The 17,771-nt window shown below is 38.3% G+C and overlaps 1 protein-coding gene across 7 annotated transcripts; it reads right to left on the reverse strand.

Moving 5' to 3' along the window:
- Positions 1 to 482: 482 nt before the first annotated feature.
- SEC61A2 (SEC61 translocon subunit alpha 2) lies at positions 483 to 16,946 on the reverse strand. Of its 7 annotated transcripts, none has more exons than XM_052788844.1 (13): positions 16,824 to 16,866; positions 15,535 to 15,602; positions 14,509 to 14,649; positions 11,576 to 11,641; positions 9,764 to 9,842; positions 6,292 to 6,423; positions 6,039 to 6,148; positions 5,277 to 5,430; positions 4,189 to 4,349; positions 2,916 to 3,113; positions 2,501 to 2,692; positions 2,271 to 2,347; positions 483 to 1,586 (listed from the first exon to the last, which is right to left on the reverse strand). In XM_052788844.1, the coding sequence occupies exons 3-13, from the start codon at positions 14,596 to 14,598 to the stop codon at positions 1,400 to 1,402; spliced, it is 1,446 nt and encodes a 481-aa protein (XP_052644804.1). In that variant the 5' UTR covers positions 14,599 to 14,649; positions 15,535 to 15,602; positions 16,824 to 16,866; the 3' UTR covers positions 483 to 1,399. The 7 variants fall into 7 exon arrangements, with proteins under 7 accessions (XP_052644804.1, XP_052644806.1, XP_052644805.1 ...); XM_052788846.1 differs by having other exon boundaries at positions 14,582 to 14,649; positions 16,824 to 16,863; XM_052788845.1 differs by lacking the exon at positions 14,509 to 14,649 and having other exon boundaries at positions 16,824 to 16,946.
- Between the last annotated feature and the right edge of the window lie 825 nt (positions 16,947 to 17,771).

Genomic DNA, 17,771 nt, shown 5'->3' on the forward strand with positions numbered 1-17,771 from the left:
GCTGCTAACTGTGTAAACAGCCACCACTGCTTAAAGGTTAGGATCTGAGTTGTAATAAACATCTGCTCATATCAAAGTCTTGCCTCTGAAATAAATTTGGAGGAGCGTGCATAATTATGAAGACTTTCCTAGCTTAGAAACAAAGCAGAAAACTTGCTTAAGATTTTCTTACCTTCACAAATAACACAAAGCTACTTTCAAGTTAAGCATGAGAGAAGACAGAAGAAATCAAAATGTGAAATCAAAGGGAAAAAGTCATTGATTACAGCCAAGCAAAAACACTCAATGATTTTAGGGGGAGGAATCTTGTGATTTGGTTTTTAATTAAAGCTGCTAAAAACTGATCAGAATTACATTCTAGAAAGAGAAAGGATAAAAAGAAAAGGGAGCCTTCCAGACCTACCTCACTAACAAAGTGTGTTAGAAATGATCAAAAAGTGCATATGAATTACATCTTGCACAAATGAGACACAGGAGAGAGCTTAATTAAATAAGTTTATTGTCTAACATTTACAGTTGTTACATTGCCGCTGTAAAGTGCGACAACATAAATAAATTTTCAGCAGGAACTCCTCGTTCCCCCCTTTCCCTTCTGTGAACACTGCTTTAGGAACCCCGCCTTGTTCTTTAGACTCACAAAAGCAAAGTGGACGTGAAGTTTCAGTGGCACAGTTTTCACAAGTACATGTTTAAACAAAACTACGGGGCTGACTTGCTAGCATGACAGCAGCTACCATGCTGTCTCGCAGGAGGCCCAGGGCAAGAAACCAAAATGCCCCCGGCCCTGCGATGCAGCAAATCCACCACAGAACCAGTTCACAGGTGAGATGAGTATCAGTCTCCGGTAAAATGTTTGCTTGTCCACCCTTAGAGCTAAGAGAAAGGTGCCTGGGTGGAGACACCACAAAGGAATAAGGAGTGCTGAGTTCAATGATAGGGAAATGCAAGTTAAAAAAGTATAAAAAATTAATGTAAAATACAGGCTACAAATAAATTTTGTCAAGAATACTGGCACATGGCAATCTGAACTCAGATTTTATTTTTTCTTCCTATTAAGGACAGGGAAACAAATTTAACATTTTAATGTTGTGTGCAAAAATGTTTACCAATATCAAACTGATACATTTTACCATCTCACTGTAGTGTTTGAACAGCAAGGTAGATGAATTGGTTTCCAGCATTACAGGCAACACTAGATAATACTTAAACAAGATAATGTAAACTTTATTCTTAAGGCAGCTGGTACTAATGCTGCACACAGGCATTGCTCAATGCCCATTACAGTAATGGGACACGTAGCACTTCAAAACAAATAAAAAGAAAATAGCATTATTGGACTAAATGAGGCATGTTGTCAAAATGCTTTCCCTCTCACACAAACCATGAAATATTTGGACATCTAGAAAAATAATGCACCTACTCCTCCAACTTCAGCCTGTTCTTTTACAAATATTTCAAAGTACTGATAAATAATAGTGACTGCAAGCAGAATGCCAGTGCCGGACCCAATGGCTCCTAGAAAGTCAGCCAATACTGAAAGGGCACCAATGCACAAACCACCAAATGCAGCTGCTGTAGGGATATATCTGTACCAACAAAAAAAAAAAAGTATTAATAAACATGAATTTTCATCCAAGGATTCTAACGATACTACTAAAGCAACCAACTAGAATATTAAGCAACAAATTTAGCGTTGCAAACGCAACTCTGTCATCAGCTCTTACTATCTTCCCTATTTGCACGAAGTAGAAACTAAGATAAATATTCACTGGTAGGAAAGCTGTGTGAATAACGGAACACTGGCAAAGCTTTCCAATTCATAGTATGACAATTGTATATATATGCGTGCTATGTAACCTCCACAGGACTAAGAGTAACTGCTTTGACTTAAATATGTAGGGATAAATCTACCTTTCAATATAGATCTGCAGACTTTGCATACTGCGTAAAATACCGCTTTTGTAGTGTCATCTGAGTTCAGTAACAGTAAATTAAACACCTGTAAAAATCAAGGTATCTTCCTTTTACAAACGTGGAAGAGACTCGACCCAAATTCCCTCGTTATGCCACTTAAACAAAGACACCACAGGTTAATCTCTTACCTACGGCTATAAAGATCTTCTGCATTACTAGGAAAGGCAACAGCTGAACGGGAGGAATCCTTGACATTTGCACTGGAAACAGCTCTCGGATTTTTCCGAGAGCATCTGCTCTAGTTGATACCTCCCCAGCACTCTTAACCATCCCACTGGAAGTCTGCATTTCCTTACCTGTTAAGCTCGTGAACCATTGAAGTATCCCTGTGGCCTCTCATCACCATTTGCTGTTCTTTGAGTTGCTTGGCAACCTGCAAAAACCATCATTTTATGAAACTGCTGCGGTGTTTCATAGTCACCTGCTATTTAGTCAGAGTAATAACTGATCAGTGAGTAGCTAGTAGTCAGTTGTAAATTAGAGGCAGTGTTTGAAAACATTCAGGCACGTTTATCAGAACACCTACATCTTTCGCTGATGAGCCAGACACCTCGATCCAAGTCTTCGAGAAGAACGCACAGGATCCCAACATAAATATTATATAAACTATTACATGGACGGGATCCTCAAATATCGCACCCATGGATTCTGGAGGGGACAAGTAGTAGCACAGGCCACCAACAGGATAAGAGCGAGCAGGGCCACCGCCACTGACATCCTATGAGAGGGGAAGAAAAAGGCAGTTAGTCATTTCTCACAGACCTCTCACATTCCTATCCTGTATTTATAGAGGAATTCCTCTTCAATGTTTAAAACAGCTTTTATACACAAATGTTAAAAAGTAAATATTCCAGTTTTCTGCCAGTTAAATACCAAAGTTGCACAATGAAGTAATATATACAAATAATTTTATGCCGTTAAAAAAGTGGTAAAATACTTACTGCCCACTGTCCTAATAAGTTCACCAAGAAGTTGCCGCTAAAACGAACAGACAACATCTGGGAAATAACATAAAGGTTCGAAACTAAGGCAGACTGCAGAATGATGGGAATGTTGGAGGTATAAAAGAGCTTGATAGGATAGCTACTGTACTGTCCACGATACCGTGCAGACTTGATAGGTAAATCAACACGAAATCCCTGCGGGAAAGAACACAAATGCACCAAGTTTATTTCCAAGATAGAAGGTATTCCTAGTATGCCCAAAAGCTATTCCTGACCACAGAGTTCTTGCTAGATAAACACGGAGTGCAAGGTCTGCGACACTAAAACCCAAAGGCTTTCTGTTACAGTCTGGATTAAAAATTTTAAGGATTTCTAAGTGTTACTGCTTGGTTGTATTACATTCTTTTTACATAAACATTATCTCTCATCTGCTAAATGATATTCCTCTAAAATACACTTTATAGAACAGGGTTTGATAAAAGCCTTTAACGGCTTTTAAATTAACTAGCCAGTTAACAGCAGACTTTTGTGTAGTAAGCCCAGCCTGCTATTTTCTGGGGCAGGCTCCTATCTGAGCAGACCCAAGAAAAGCCACATGGACTTGAAAACCAGAGAATTCAGTTTTTTGCCAGCACCCTGACTCAACAGCTTTAAAAAAAAAAAAAAACAAAACCCCACACAAAAAACAAACCCACATTTTAGCCACACACACAACGAAAAAAAAAAAAAGGATCTCCTTTAGCGTCCACTTTAATAAATACTTAAATTTAAAAAGAAATACTAGCTAAGTATTTCAAGAAAATTAGGGAAAAAACAGTAAGCTATGCATTAATTACACAGTTTTTTTCTAGAACAAATCTGTATCATGCACACCCCAAAGAAGCAAGATTCTTTAGCTCTGTCCAAAGGTATTCTTTTAAGTCAACTATGAAAATCAAGTACATTATTTGTGTGATACAACCACTGCAGTTCCAAAATCCATTTTTAGTAAAAATACTCTGGTAGTGTACGTAGCATTTAATGGAATGTGAGATTACATCACTGTCTGAGTACAAGTATGTCTGGCTATAAAATTTAACAGCTGTACTGTCACAGAGGTATGTTACTGAAATAACAATATTGAAATAAAAAGAGCTCCTTACTCAAAGCTAAGTAACTTCAGTTACTCTAGTTTAACTTTTGCATTTTTTCCCAGTGACTGCAGTGTCTAAGGTCCATGCACTTCTACCTATGCAGCTGCAGAGCTGCTATGAGGAATTTCTCATTTTACCTGAAAATATATGACTACAGCAAATACAAATACTGTAGCAATCAGATTCATGAGATTGGGCAAATTCTGTCGGTAAAAAGCTTCCCGCAAAGCCCGGACTTTGTCGGTTCGTGTAGCCAGCAGATGAAATAATGCAATCACAGCACCCTCAAACTCTGTTCCTGCACAAAGCAAAAAAGTAGAAGAAATTTTAATCTGTAAATTAAAAAAATTTTAAAAAATAGTATCTTTCTTTTGGAAATTTTAAGAATGACACTTATAAAATCAGTCACAATAGGACATAAATCCTGCTACAACAAATAGATCACAGTACAGGATTCTGCTTTAGCTTATAGACTAATCTACCAAAACATTATTCCTGGTTTAAAAAACAAAACAAAACCAAGTTACACACATGAAAGAACACTCTTTTTCTTTCTTTTCTGAGGGCAAGAAGATGACTGGAAAGAAGAAATAATAAACAAGGAGAGAAATAGCTTTAGAAAATCAGTAATACAATGCAATAAACAGAACTACTAAAAATCAGGTGAAAATTAAAGCAAACTAAAACCGTGGCTCAGGATTTCAAATGTATGCATTAAACTAGTTAACTTCTTGATGCAACCAGGCTGTATCTTAACCTGATATTTCTAGGGTATCAGAACAACCAGATGTCAAAGACTGGCTGAGGAATGAAGAGATGGTAGTCTCTGAAGAATCAAACTAGCTTAAAGTAATTTGGAGGCACCAACTATAAAAGCATCCTATAACCACAAGCAACAGCTGGATCATAAACAACTCTGAACATGTAGAATTTCTTATCTTCTCTATTTCTATCGACTAAATGATGCTACAAGACGACTATTTCAGTTTGGAAATCCAAAAATTTTCAGTCAAGGGGCTTCGAATCCCATTTTAACTACTGCAATTTGAATCAGCAAAGGCAAACTTGTAGGTTATTAATCTTCCTGTAAATCAGACAACGTTTTCATCTTCAATGTTAGACAACTGACTTTAAAACATTTTTTTAATATCCATCCGATAAACATCTGATAGTTTATGTATAGTATACATCCACTGAAACACGTTAGTTGTAATCGCACACGTACCTCTGCCAGTGTTGATGGTAGTGGGACTAAAAGCCTTCCAGACAATGGTTTCACAGATATTGGTAGCAATAAACAGGGAAATACCAGACCCCAAGCCATAACCTTTCTGTAGCAACTCATCTAACAGCAACACAATCAAACCAGCAACAAACAGCTGTGGGAAAAGAAACAAAATTGAGCAGAAACAATAATAAATTAAGTCAAGAATTATGTATTAATTCCCTGCTTCAGTATTTTCATCACATTGGAGAGTGATCATTAGGTTTTTCACCTGAGTATCACTCATGCAGTTATTTCCACCCTCTCACGTACAAATGCCTGCGCATCTCACCTAGAAATGATCTCTGTGACTTTTCAATACTGACACTAGCAAACAGATTACTCAGTGAGCACTTTTTCAAAGTGTTTAAGTTTGTGCATTTACCGCTTTGCTCTAAAGAATAATGTCTCCAAGCTGCATCTGTGCCATTTAGCGAGAAGTCCTCCATGGTACTGAACAGCAGCTACTGCTTTCAAAGTCTACCAATTCCTGTATTTTGAATCAAGCAGCCACTCCTATCTGAAACATCTTTGATATTAACTATTACAACTTTCTCCTCCTTTATGGAGTATCTAGAATTTCTCATATATAAACAGATACAAAGGATGATGCTTTATAGCAGTAAAAATAAATAAATAAAAGGCAACCAGACATAGATTTTTCCTTCCAGCTGTACTGTATCTAAGCAGTCTCAGTTACACACAAAATAGCTCATTACAAACCTGAATTATAATAAGAAGACAAATTCCAGCACCCATTTCAGCAGGATCTCCATACATTCCAGTCATAACATACACAATGGCTTGCCCAATGGTAATAATCATCCCAAATACTAAAACAAGAGAGAAAGCAAATCCTTTAAAAAAATCTGCTGAAATCACCTACCAAAGAAATCTCACATCTAGTATCACTTAGGCAGGCTGCTTTCCCAAGAACAAAAATATGCTTATTAATTTTAATTGGAACAGTGCTTACATTTCTGAGCTCCATTGAACAAGGCTCTGTCTTTTGGAGTATCACCAACTTCAATGATCTTCGCTCCAGCTAGCAGCTGCATGATCAAACCAGATGTCACAATGGGTGAGATACCTAATTCCATCAAAGTACCTAAACAGGAAGAAAAATTAACATAATTGCCATTCAAGCATCTCTCCTGAAGAATTATACTCTGAGGATATTAGTCTGTTGAAAGGTTTCTGACCTATAAGGAACATTTTTCATAACACTTCAAACATGTATATTCCAGTACAGGTATGATCAAAACAAAGACTGTTACCTCCTCACAAAAGAAGGCTGCCATGTTAAAATCTGTGATTTTGAAGGCAGCACAAAAAACCTATGTAGCTTTTCACTTCCAAGTATTTTTGTGAAACCATGCTAACACTAAAGGTCAATGCACACTGAAGCTCAGCTTTTTGGCATATCATATCAAGCAACCTTTCACTGGAAAGCATCTTGCCCCTGGTTGTCTACTCTGTCAGTGCTTCAACTGTCACATTTTCCAAAAGTTTAATTTTGAAGTCCACAAGAAAGATGCTGCAGATCCACAGTGGCTCAGAATCACTGACTCTAGTTAAGAGCACAGAAATTTAGGATTAATCTAGTTCTTAAAAAAACAAAGACATGTCATTAAGATGCTCTTACTCTGCTGGCACAATGTCACCGAGGTATCAACTTCCAACTGTATACAACTCAAACAGGGCGATATAACTTCATAAAACACTACTGCTGCAGCACATAGGTGTATATTCCAGAAAACCTGCCTGCCCTCACAATCACTTCATCTGATGTAATAAAAACTGGGGCATCACTCACTTTGCTTGCATCCTCAGACTGATGCACCTGCAACACCAGAACTACCACCTGATACTCTAATTTGGAAATATTCTCAGCAAGGTCTTGTTCAAGTACTGATACCTGCTGGAGTTGTATTATAATGCCATATTGGAGGAGAACTGAATGTAGACAAAGCAATTAAACTCAGGAAAATAGCCCCCCTCTTGCCTGTACAACATACTCTCCCATCTCACTACAGAAAACATTCTTCCACATCACCTTTTTGGAGCAACAGCATTATAAAGAGATTACTTTTTGAAATTTAAGTTGTCCTTCAACTAATATCAGAAAATTTTCTCCTATCTGAAGATGCTGAAAGCTTAAAAAAAACATTGAAAATTTGGGTGAAAATTAAACTAGAACTACCAAGTGATCAAACTTTCCGCATTCCCCAAGCTGGAACCTTAAAGAAAAAAAAGTTTGGGTAAGGACACATTTTACAAGTTTAATATTCAATTAAGTCAGATCAAATTACTTCGTCACCACCTTTTATGTGGTCACTCAAGGGACATAAATAATGCACATTTTTTCTGATGTAAAGTCACAGTATCCACCAGGGAGATTTCAAAAGAGAATCAGCTTACAACTCTTTTCAATTCTGTAAATTTAAGTGTAACTCTGCTCTCACATGTAGTACAGTGGTGTTCCATCACAAAATTGCCAAGAGAACTATTAATAAACTATTTAGCCACTGCAGACTTGTGAAGTCTCAACAAGAACCAGTGACAGGGGACCGGTAAGGTCATATGGAAGATGATAAGAAGTAGAAACAGTGTATTGATAGCTGATCAGCCTAGAAGTTTATCTATCCTCACACCTCATCTCTGAAAGGAGCCCCTTCTTTGGGGGATGTCTCATTCTGTATTTCCCTTTTCCCATATATCAGTCATTTATTCAGAAACTGCTTCTGGCAACTTCTGCCAGTAATTTATTCAGAAAGTTTGAGTTACACGTGCTGCTTAATAACACCATTGGCTGCCCCTTCCCTGTTACACTATAAGGAAAAAGTGACTACCCATTCCCTATCCACTTTTTTTCAGAGATGAAGACTTAAAAGACATTTGGGATACGCACATTCCGTGGCAAAGAATTCTTATTTTTTTAGGATCTCTTTCTATAGATTAATATCTACCTTAGATTCTCCCTGGTGCCTTTTCCTGAGTGTTTTCTTTTTTAGTTCCACTATATCCTGTGTGGCATGGGAGATTAGAACTGCATGCAATATTCAATTTGTGCCACCTTACAGATTTGTACAGACATTTCTTCTGATCTTTTCAACCAGTTCTTAAGCCGTTAGGTCTTTCCTCTTATCCTGCAAGAGCTTAATTTCCTGAAGAGCCTTTAATAAGTAATCTGAATTTAACAAAGGGTTTTTGAGCACCTCCCCTATTGTGTGGAGTCTTCATTTCTGCCTAACTACCAGAGTCCTCATTTCAGTTCTAATTTTTAAAAATTTTAAGCATTATTGCACAATTATTTTTTTCTTTTTTTTTTTTTTAGTGTTTTCCCTGCCACCAAAATGTAAAATGTGAAAGCATTAAAGTCATTATTATAATTTGGTTCTTTCATACTTGCATCTTAAGAGTCTACACACTGTTCAGTACGGTGTTAAATATTATGTCACATCTCAAAGAAATCTGTACTTCTCCAACAGCAAGAAAATTAGGATGTCAAAAGCTGTAGCCTTTACCTCATATCCTCCAATGACATCTAGTCAGTTGACTTAGCTGAAAATTAACTTTCCCACTCCTGCTTTTTATTGCCTTCACAGTTTCTCTAGTCTTTTCTTGGCCACCGTTACCATTCTGTCTGGGTAGTGGATAGCATATTTAGTATCATACACTGCTAGCGAGACACAGAATTTTATATGCAAATTCTGCAGTAGAGTTTGAAACAGATAACTTATTTACCTTAATCTTCACTGGTGTGACAAAATTTGTCATTCCTAAGTAATCTGTACCTTCACATTAGAGGGTTCCACTGATTTTCTTACTTCCAGCCAATTTTCCAAGATACAGGTCAGGTCAGCGTACTCATTCAGACTCATGCATGCTAGGTCACCCATCTTAAGTTCCAGACTTCTAGCATTAGTTTAAGTCTTCTTATACATTTGGTTGGGATCCACTTGTCTATTCTAAAATAAGTCAGTTTGGCTTTGCTAAACTATAAGCCTAATCATCTCTGCCCTTAGCTTTCCCATCTATAAAATTACTCACTCATAATGTTGCCAAAATATTGAGACATAACTGACTTGCACACATGAAGTATTTTCTAATCAACACTCTCATACTGGACATTAGTGCTGTTTGTAAGTGGTGGGGCAGAATATTCCCTGTACTATGTATTAATCAGAAAGAGACTGCTCTCCAGTTCAAAACAGAATCATCCCAAAACTTGAGAATCAAGATTAATCTCATCTGCATGTCAAAGCAAACCCCATTGCTAAGATGAAGTACTCCTCAAGTATTGGTCAATTTTAATTACATCTGTGTTAAGAACTTCACAAAGTGTTTCAACATGACATTTGAGCTGTATGAAATATAACAGCCAACCCTTTTTCTCCTGGTCTGTTTATACCGACACAAAACGGAGAAAGGAATAATCTACTAACCTCTGTTTGACGCAAGAATGACTCGCATCCAATAGAAAGGATCTGCAGAATCTGATGACATGATTCCAAACAAAGGTATCTGTCAAAGCGCACAAAAGTATTAAACAGATATACAAGAAAGCATGCATTAATCCAAAAATCTGAACGTGTAATGATTCTACTGTTACACTGTTTAATATAATTTATTTCAACTTTTTTTTTTTTTTTTTCAGTTAAACCAGAGATACTGACACCGTCTATTTTAATCCTCTAACTGGGGTATGACTCAGAGAACTAAACCAAGACCCTTCTACAGGAAAAAGCAGAAACCCCTAGAAAGAAGAGTCAGTGCATGTAAACCAGATTACTGAAGTTGAAGATGTAAATGCCTGACATATGAGATTCTGGAGTACTACAACTCACCAAAAGAACAGAAAAAACATAAAATAAATAAGTTAGCCAACACAAGTCATTAACAGAACAAGGAAAAATATTAGATGATATTCCATTACTTATTTCACCAAATTTTTTGCAGCAATTTTGAGCTTAAAAAAAGGAAAAAGAAAACTGTAGCAAAACATCTTTGAGAAGACAAAAGGAAGCAGGTTTTTAGGTTTTTTTAAACAGTCCTAAACAGAATTTCTTTTCAGTACAAATTAAAGATACAGCATAAACTACAATGTAACTATCTTCCTCCAGCAAGTTTAAATATTCAAATTCTACAGCTGGGAATATGTTTTAAAATATCCCATATGGAACTGTCAAAGTTAGCCAAGTTTATACAAAACCTCCAATATTCTGTATGTAAATACTGAGGGATTTCGAGCTCTTTAAAACTCTTCTTAATCACAAAAACAATAGACTAGGAATCCAGGCAATCTTATAGATTAATTGCTGAAAACTCTAGTCTGCACCACCTGATTTCCTTATTCAACTACCACAATCTTTTGTATAGATTCAAAATCTTAATTATGCATATATCCAGCAGCTAGGAAACACAGATAAAATACATGTTCTTCTAGCTCTAGTATCATTCCCACTTCCTCCTTCCAAAAAAACAGGTAGGTACAAGAGCTGGGTTTTAGCCTTTCAACAGTCCTTCAGAGTTGTGAACAAAAGTTATTGAACTACTGCTCTGGAGTCTGGAATGGGTAAGTTAATAAATATAACCTAAAAAGCCTGACTCTGAAGATGTACAGTTCATTTTAAATCTTCTGAGAGGTTGTCTACAAGTTCTAAAAAATACATATCAAGTAATACATGGATTCTCGTTTTCTGCAATATCCAAGTATTCTTTAAAAAAAAAAAACACCACCACTATAAACAAGTTTTAAATGTCAACTTAAAACACCTCAGAGAAACATTTTCCTGCAATCTTTACAATCCATCAGCTTGCTGAAGAGGAATCAGGTAAAAACAGTCACTTCTATTTCACTTTCAAACTTGTCACTGCTAAAAATTTAAATTTAGCTACTAACAGGGGGTAAAGAATGCATAAAATTGCCCTGTTTGTTTATACTACTCAATGAATAATTAGCTCAGCTGTTTACCCTGCAGCCAGTATCATCATTTGATAGGACCTTTCATATAACAAGAAAAACATTATGGATTTTAGACTAAATAGAAACCATTAGTTTTTGAAAACATATACAATCAATAATAAAGACTATGTCAGAGAATCAGATTTTTTTAACTGAATTAAATACTTATCTATAAAAGTACATAACTGAAACTGGTAGGTCAACAAGAAACAAGAACTTCTCACACTTTTAGCATTCTATTTTATATGTACAGAACGCACATTTTCTGAACACAGAAAACATCAACACCTACCTGGCAGCATACTAAGAAAATGAAGAGCGTGATAGCTGTCCATAGTACCTTCTCTCTGAACTGGATCTACAGAACAGATTGTAGAAATTAATGTGTTCATTGTATGTAGAATTTTCACTGTATTCTCACATTAGTACTAAATGCTATAGCATTCAGAATTAAATGCAAAGATATTGAACAAGAAGGCATGATTTCTCATTAGAATGTACTTTTAATAATGATTTCAGATTTTATAGAGAGACCCAGTCAGGGGCTTCTGTGTAGTCAAAGAAAACTTGTATGAGATCTGGCAGACAGCGTGGCTAACATTCAGTGAGTAGAATATATTTTATGTATAGTATTCTAATACAGTGAGTATTTACAGAAAAGCAGTAGTATGGCTAAAAACATGGGCATACCAGAACAAACATGAAAGATGAATGCAAAAAAACCTTATCTTCAGTGATTAGTGCTCTAGGCTTCAACAGACTGGAGGCACTGTTTTGTAAGGCCCGAAGTTATTAAACTAAAGCACTATAAAGTTTTTGAAGAGATTTAACTGCTGTGAAAACAGGTAATAAAACCCAGAAGAACCATGAGGTTTGGAATTCAAAATATTTGGAATTAAATTCTTCAAAGTGTGTTAGAGAAAGCTTAAATTCACCATTATGTTCATGGACATGGACCACAAAATAATTTTTAAAGACATTTTTTCCCTCCCAAAATATTTTTATCCATGTAGATTACATATTACTTTAAAAAGAATGTCAGATCAATAATCATTAGTCACTAATACATTGAAGAGAATCTCAGGGTCACAACATTTGAGGCAACTGTAACTAGAGCCAGGTGCAAGAAGAGAGGAATCAAAAGATTTAAGTTTGAACCAGAGGATTACTCAAAGCATGAGACAGAAAGAAATGCACTTGAAAAGACCAGAGAGCGCTAAGATGCAGTGTTATGTTCAAGTTCCCACCTCTCCTCCATGGACCGTAAACATTAAGAGAAGTGTGTTCACTGTAGGCAAGAGTACAGCAGCTACTAAAATGTGACATAAACTAACATGTAAGATAGATACAGCAGAAATACTAGCTTTCTGCCTCCAACCACTAAATCTGCCTGTAGAGAGGTAACAAAAAAAAGGATTAGTGCCTGATTTTGTAGGTACTGAACACCCACAAATGAGAAACTACAAACCAATGCAGCAGCACAGCTTCCCAAGCAAAAGAAAACCCAGTAGTCTGTATCTTTGTAAGTGAAAGCATGCACTTACTTAGAAGCAAAATAATCCCAGTAATTTAATTTACTTACTGATACCACCTCACTCTTTTAAAAAAGAGGCCAGATGCTAAAAATACTTACAGTACAAAGTTAAAAAAAGAAAAATAGTGACAGCAGCAAATAAATCCAAACAGTATCTTGTGTTAGATTTTATGCGGTGCTGACCCACTTTACCAAGTGCTGTTTGAATTCTACAATTCAGATTTTAAGTAAAGACTTTTTAAAAGACAAATGCTTAACCAAATTATCTCTGCAGCCCAACTGTTAACCTTAGCTTCTGAGGCATCAGTCAAGCTCTACAAACGCTCTGGCTCTCTCTGTAACTGCAGTGAATATGAGCATTAGAGAACCAAATCACAGTTATTCACCAGGAAAACAGTCTCTATGGTTCAAAAAGACAAAAAAGAAAAAGGAGGCATCTGAATCCATACGCCAGGAACAGCAAAATACAGACTGGTACCAAAATATTCCAGTCACAAATGATAACAAGCACAGGGAGAGTACATTTCATCATCTGATCAGATTCAATTGGACATTTTCTTCCTTTGACATTTTTCTTAAGACTTGTGAAAATGAAGGGACTTAAGCATCATTTTCTTGGTGTTCTGAACAGTGTGTTCTACTTAGAAATATCTGTGCATATGAGGGAAATATGAACCAATACTACTAACTACAAAAAGTAGCAATTGCTTCTGTTAATCAATTTAGCATAGTGACAGAAAAAGCCCGCTTCCCTCATCAACAATAATGGTAAATGATTCAGTGAGAGCGCAAATGATTCAAAACTTCATCTTCGCTTAACAATCAATACAAGTTTAGAGAAAATAGATTTCTTTTGTTATCTTCATTTCTTGTTCTGGCCTTAACCAACCCACTGAAACCATTACTAATTATGTCTGCCAGTGACAGCTTGCAAGAAAACAATAAATAACAATGAATTACAGTTATATAGAATGACCTAGGTCACTTGAGAGACTACACACAAGCAAGGAACATAACTTAAAACGCTCAAAGAGTTCTTCAGTCTAGAAAAGATGTTCCCAATTATACTTCCACTTCAAATTTGCACAAAGCTGGCAACTGGCAGTCATTGCCTAGACAGCGACCTAGATAGTATTAAAGACAAAGTGACCCAAATAGCAAGGACAGGAATCTTGGCACCTCTCTGGGCATCCTTCATCTGCTGATAGAGGACATGGACAGATCAAGCACCTCTTCCTCTCTGGCAAATTGAAAGGGAGGAGGAAAAAAACAAGAGAAAAATCACAGCTGTCGATGAGCTTTACAGAAACATCAATATCTGTATATTTGTCTTACTTAGTTTCCTCTTCCCATCCACTTCACTAGACAAAAATGGGATGGATGTAACCAATTCATCACAGATATGCCGTAAATCAGCACTAGAAGATTGCACTAAGGTTCACCACTGCAGAAACAAAGATGGGTACCTTCCACCCAGATCTGGTGCATCCAAATCTTAGCACAGGGTCTGGCTCTGGAGATTCCTGCTCTGAAGATGCCTTTGTCTGACCTAAATAATTTGTTTGGAACCCCGTTCCAAGAAGGAAAGATGCTGGAAAGCAACAAAGACAGACAGATGGAGCAAAGAGCCAGGGGATAAATCCCATCTTTTTAAAAATCAGTTCCAGAGGGGAATAATCAGCAGTTTTTACTGTATCTTCTCCATTCAATCCAGCAGGCTCAGCTATGGTTACTGGAACAAACATCTCTGTATCCAGTCCTAACCTTCGGGAATCTCTCATCAACGAAAGAGGATTCTCTCAGATGGTGTCATGTTCCCAGCTATGCATTTCCTTTTAAGAATATAAAAATCAACATTTAGCTCTTAAGGAATTTTCATGCCAGTCATGACAATGAGTATTAGATAAATTTGTTACTCTAATTAGAACCTTTGTCACCTAGGCGATACGTGCTTGCTTGAGTTTTGGAAGTAAAAAATGGTGGGGTGGGGTTGGGGTGGGTTTTTTTTGACAGGACAGATCTCTTTTTGATCTGCAGAAATTAACTAATTTTAATCTACAAAATGTGCCGAGAAATGGGAGGAGCTTCCAGGGCTGGGGGAACAGAGAGATCAGCTGTAAATGAACTCAGTTCACTGATTTCAGAACAAAGTGTCACAGTGAACAGGGAGCAATTACCTAACTATATCACAGATCACTTTCCCACTTCTTCAAGGTGAATCACGGCTATGGGAGTGGAAAACATTTTGTGGGAAAGGAAGAACTGAATTTGTGGTTCCTGAATTACAGCACAAGCCTTTTCAAAGTATTATATAAGCCAGCTCAAAGCCGAGAGTTGTGACCAGTGCTCAAAGCCAACAGTGGTATCCACACAAACAACAGTGGATTTCCACAGGGGAAAAAAAAAAGCTTGAAAACCCTGTTCTAGTATATAAAACCAGATCCAATCATATGGAGCTAAAACTAAATAAACTTAGTCTGGAGAGGAGACTTTTTTTTAAAAATCAGCATAATTACCAAGTGGAACAACTTATCAGAAGGCTGTTAAGAATTCATTATGATGGTAATCTTTTACCTTAACATGGGTTCCCCCTCCTCCAAAGAATACGTCGTACTTTAGGGCCTACTGTCTGTGTTTATATTGGAGTCTGGACTTGAATATCACAATATTCTCTTATCTTTGAGCCAATAAAAGTAAGAATATAATGTGGCACTCACTTTTCTTTCCGGTTTCTGGATTTCAGGTAACACTGCACAGAATGGCTTAATAACTTCTAAAAATTTTACTGTTCCAGAAAAACAAACACAGACAAAAGAAGAGAGAAAAATATATTAATGAACCTTTATGAATTTATAAAGCTTCATACAACTTTATTTAACTTCTAGGGGAGAAAATAAAGTGTAAGTAACATTTTATAAGTGAATTATTTCATCAACACACACTCTAATTCAGTGTCTGAAAACTAATGCCCTCTCAAAACAGCTGAAAACAGGGCAAAAATGTGAACAAGAATCCTTGTTCTAATCAGATTTGGCCCATCCTTTTTTCCACAGCTGGAATCATTTTAGATGAGAAGCAGCACTGTGTATATCACAAGAAGTGAACTAAATTGTATTCCATCTAAAAATAAATGACCTAGTATCAGTCTGTGCTAGTTAAATACAGAAGCAAAGGATACTGTTATCAAAAAGTATCCATGTAGAGATTAATATCTTGTGTTTTACAGAACTGAGAAAAAAAATTCAAACTCTAAAATATGTTTAGAAATCTTAATTTAAATCACTGCAACACTTATTCTGATCAGAACTTTTGGGGGATTTTATTTTGACATGTCTCTCTTCACAGTTTCTCCTTTAAAAACACAGAAAAACTCAACAGTTTGAGCTCTATTTTGGGGCGGGGGAGGAAATCAAAGCACATGTGTTCGGTGCGTAATTTGTCCTCCAAAACTTGGACATTTTTCCCAGCCTCAATACATTTGGATAGCCATAGAAAACAACTGTCAGTACCTCTTCAAAGAAAATGCATTTATTACACCGCGAGTCAAGTTAAGTAACAATTTGGTCCAAATGCCATGTCTATTTTTACACTTTGCTGTGACATATTTCTCCTTTATTTATTCCAAGCTCTCAAGACAGCTCACCAGAAGGTGCATCTTGCTCCACAGAAGGCGGCACAGCTCCCGTATTAAAATACTAAAGCCATGGGAAAAAAAAACCAAAAAAACCCCAACCAACCCACCACAAAGCGGTGCCAAGCGGTGCCCCGTCTCACCCTCTAGCCCGGCTAGCTCGGCAGGAGCGTGTCCCGCTGCCGCCGTCCCCCCGGCCTGCCCGTGGGGCGGGCACCTCAGGCACGCCGCCACCTCAGCCCGCCGGGCCGGCGACCGGCCGCGTCCCGCCCTCACGCAGACAGCGACCCCGCTCCCCCGGGCCGCTGCCCCTCGGCCCAGACCGGCTTCCCGGGCCAGCCCCGTCGCCCGCGGCCGGCGCCGATCCGTACTCACTGCCCATGGCGGCGGCGGGACCGTCCGCCTGCCTCCGCCGCTCTCACCGCCGCTCCCCTCCGCCGACGCCGGCCGGCGCCGTCACGTGACACCGGCCGCAAGGGCCCCAGCCCCTTGCGCGCAGGCATCGCTCCGGACGACTATCCCTGCCCTGAGGCGACGGCGCTACCGACTCGGCGGGGAAAAGGGAGCTCACCCCCCGTCCCCGTCCCCCCGCCGCTAACGGCGCCCCGAGCGCCGACCCGCTCCCTCCTCCGAGGGCAACGGGATCCGCCACCGGGGCGACGATCGCCGCTACGGGACGGATCAGGCTGTCAGCGGACAGCCATAAGGGCGAAGGACCCGCGCTCCCACAATGCTCTGCGCGCCGTGAAGGGAGACCGGCTGTTCCCGCCCACGGGCGAGCACAGCACCGCCTCACGCCGCCAAAACTCACTCTTTGATTTCGTTTAGGCTTGCGTGGGAGGAGGAAACTCACTGAATCGCAGCCTTGTTCGTGTCTTCTTACTCCTCAGGGGTTTTGGGTAGGTTTCCTGGATGTTGCTGATAGAGCAGTTACCGATCGGAAAAGCACAGATTTAGCAGTTTGGTACTGGTGGGTTTTACTACTATCCAAATCCACGCATATTGATGGGTGGATGGGATAATTTCGCGGGTAATTTGACAAAATCACAGGTCCGTGGGTGAAATGAACCTGACAGAGCACCTGCATTGAGAATGGGTATCACCGAAATGGGTATCAAACGTTCTTCAGTGCTCCCTGTTACAATAGGCAACGGTCTGTAAAATGAGGGTTACCAGAATTTATTGCAGGATTTATATATGATAATTTAAAATAATATTTATTCCTTCTGAGTTAACTCATCCTACGCGTAGGCTTGCATTCTTCCCGGTTTAGGCTAACTTACCAAGAAACAGTACGAGATGTGAAGGATTACGACTCCTCCC

This window comes from Harpia harpyja, chromosome 6 (assembly GCF_026419915.1).
Source record: "Harpia harpyja isolate bHarHar1 chromosome 6, bHarHar1 primary haplotype, whole genome shotgun sequence".
In the NCBI taxonomy this organism is placed as follows: Eukaryota; Metazoa; Chordata; class Aves; order Accipitriformes; family Accipitridae; genus Harpia; species Harpia harpyja.